The sequence below is a fragment of the Carlito syrichta genome, unplaced genomic scaffold (assembly GCF_000164805.1).
Source record: "Carlito syrichta isolate Samal-C Ts95f unplaced genomic scaffold, Tarsius_syrichta-2.0.1 Scaffold316389, whole genome shotgun sequence".
Lineage (NCBI taxonomy): Eukaryota > Metazoa > Chordata > Mammalia > Primates > Tarsiidae > Carlito > Carlito syrichta.
This window is the reverse complement of record NW_007260485.1, coordinates 1,336,246-1,339,421: the sequence shown is the minus strand read 5'-3', so window position 1 is coordinate 1,339,421 and position 3,176 is coordinate 1,336,246. Positions and strand designations below refer to the sequence as shown.

At 39.1% G+C, this 3,176-nt stretch overlaps 1 protein-coding gene across 1 annotated transcript in view; it reads left to right on the top strand.

Annotated features, from left to right (window-relative positions):
• PPP1R42 (protein phosphatase 1 regulatory subunit 42) overlaps positions 1 to 2,496 on the top strand; it is a 54,481-nt gene extending 51,985 nt beyond the window's left edge. Inside the window, exon 8 of the mRNA XM_008074320.2 lies at positions 2,427 to 2,496. Within this exon, the coding sequence (XP_008072511.2) occupies positions 2,427 to 2,496 (70 nt within the window). The remainder of the gene's footprint in view (positions 1 to 2,426) is intronic.
• Positions 2,497 to 3,176: the final 680 nt, after the last annotated feature.

Here is a 3,176-nt window from a genome sequence, read left to right as displayed (position 1 = left end):
GATTTATTGTAGAGATGAGGTCTCGCCAAGTTGCCCAGGCAGGTCTCGAACCCGCGGGCTCAGGCAATCCACTTACCTCAGCCTCCCAAAGCTCGGGATTACAGTCTGAGCCACCGAGCCCAGCTCATATAGTCTTTATAAAATAAACATACACTTACCACATCTAGCAGTTCCACTCCTAAGTATTTTCCCAAGTGAAATGTAAACCTATTTTCAAAAACAACAACAACAACAACAACTGTAACCACAATGTTTATAATGGTTTATTCAGAATCACCAAAAACTGAAGATAATCCAAAGGTGTCTCAGCTGGGAATGGATAAACTATGGTACATCTATACAATGGAATACCACTTAGCAATAAAAAGGAATGAACCAGCAATATACTCAATAATGTGGATCTCAAAAGCATTATACTAAGTGAAAGCAGCCAGATTCAAAAGGTTACATACTTCTGTTTGTAGGACATTGAATGGTGGTGGGGGCTGACTACAAAGGGTTTGCACAAAAATTTGGGGGAGAAAAATCTTCTGTATTTTTATTGTGTTGATAGTTACAAAACTTACATTTATCAAAGCTTGCTGAACTATTAACTCAAAAGGGTGAATTTAACTATGTAACTGTAATTTAAACAATGAGGTAAGTAGTTGAAAGGTGAAAAAAGTAACCCCTAATCTATTGTTCTAATTCATGTCAAACATTTGCCAGGTGCAGTGGTTCACAGCCATAATCCTAACAGTAAGAAAGGTTGAGGCAAGAGGATTGCCTAAGTCCAAGGATTCAAGACCAGCCTGGGCAAATGGCAAGATCTTGTATCTATAATAAATCAAAAAAAGTAGCCGGATGTATTGGCACACGTCTGTACTCCCAGCTACTTGGAGAGCTGAGGCAGAAAGATTACCCAAGCCCAGTAGGTTGAGGCTGCAGTAGCCTTATACACTCCACTGTACTCCAGCCTGGGTGACAGAGTGAGACTCTGAGTCAAAAAAAAAAAAAAAAGAAAGAAAGAAAGAAAGAAAAGAAAAAAAATTATATATAAAGCAAATTAATTTATATATGATTTTTGCATTATAAAGACAATCTTAAGTTAATATTGCAAATTACTTGACCTTGACATATTTAGAAAAAAAGACAAGTATAATTTTAAGACCTACACCACACCCAGTAAAATAAAATCTACAATACTCTAAAGCCATGTACTTTTCAGAAGAAAATTAAGACAATTAAGAACTCCAAAGAATAATATACTATGAAAATAGTATTTGGATTGTTAATAGGGAGATAAATTATTTAAGGTGTATCTTTTACTGAGATAGTAGATACAAAATAATTTGCAAAGTATAAAATAAAAATCTTAAGTAGAATAGTATGGTAAAGAGCACAAGTGTTAGGATCAATCTGCCTGGATTAAACTCTGCTACTTACTAGCTATGTGACCTTGGACTAGTTACCTAATCCCTCTGAACTTTATTTTTATTTTATTTTTGAGTTGGAGTCTCACTCTGTCTTCCAGACCAGAGTGCAGTGGCACGCTCCCAGCCACCGCCACCGCCACCGCATCCTCGACCTGCTGGGCTCCGGCAATCCTTCCGCCTCAGCCTTTCAAGTAGCCGGAATTACAGGCGCGCTACCACGCCCGGCTAATTTTTGATTTATTGTAGAGACGAGGTCTCGCCAGGTTGCTGGGGTGGGTCTCGAATTAACTTTATTTTTTCAACTGTAAAATGTAAAATCCTCAGTTTTTTTGGAAAGGTTAAATGAGAAAAAATACCTGAAAAACACCTAGTACATACAAAGCACTAAATAAGAAGTTCCTGTTACTCATTATTTATGTAATGTTAGACATCTTAAGATTTTTATATTTTGAATTTAACTGCAAATACATCAGGAATTAGGATTACTCTGTAATCATCAGAGGCTTCAGAGAAGCTACTTGGAATGGTAGCAGATAAGCCAGAGTGGTGGGTCTTGTTACATCAGTCCTTCCTTCTGCACCAGACTGTCGGACAGCACCGCTAGTCACTGCCCTGTTAGCAATGAAGAGCCTCTTAGTCCCTCCACGCCTCCCCACAGCATCAGGAGACTAACAGTTAGATTAAGGTGAGGCATGGGAGGTGCCAAAGAAGCAAAATTTAAGAAGCTCCAGAAGCCTCGTTTACTTCATCCTAGTCCTGGTCCACTTTTTCTCCAATATCCTTACTTCCACACCTCTCCCAATTCATAGATTTTTCACATCTTCCCTACATAAGGAGGAAAATCTTTGTTTCTGCTTCCTTTAAAACCTGACAAGATTCACACAATTTGGTGATTAATCATTAGCCTTTACTATTGTTATTGTGTCCTAGATTCCATATGTTTGCTATCTTCGGGAACACTTTCATTTTTTTAATTTAATGCCTTTTTTTTTTTTTTTTTTTTACATACAGGAATCTCTCTTTGAAGGAATCTGAAAACTTGCTGACAAAAAAATGTGTAAAAACCTCACCATCCTCATAAGTCAAAACTAAAAGAATTGTTTGTGGAAAACGAGTAAATTCAGCCTCTAATAACCTGAAACGTTTGTTTTTTTTTTTTTCTTTAACTTTACAGGACTAGGCAACAACATCTTATGTAGGTTTGTTGCTTTATGGTCTCTCATATAAGAAAAAAACCTTCAAGTTCTTGTTTGATTTGCTTCTTTTATAAAATTTGGAACACCGTTTCCCACGTGTGAATTCAAGGATCTAGTTGCCTTATTCCCGATCTCATACAACTTACTGGGAAAAGATGTGCTTTCTCAGCAATAAAAATCCTTTTTGTTTTGTTGTTGTTGTTCAAAGCAGGATTTATTAAAAGAACAGAAAAGCTCCCACCGGGGGAGGGAACCCGAGGGGGCTGCCAAAAATCCTTTAGGAATCAATGCCACTTCGGTGCGCTTCTAGTCACAGTCACTGGCGGAGGCGACAGCCTAGGGGCCGTTCCAGTGCCACCAGGACGACTGCCCGGGACAGCAGCTCCAACTTGGACTTCTGCTGGAAAGGATGAGGTGACGTCGTCTACGCAAGAGGAGTTGGTTAAGCGACGTCTTAAATCCCTTGTCCCAAAGAACAGAAGATGTCCCGCTCTCCGGACCCTAGGACTGTGTCCCCACGACGTTGCTAGAAAGCAAAGCGCGTCCACCAGACCTCAACGACCAG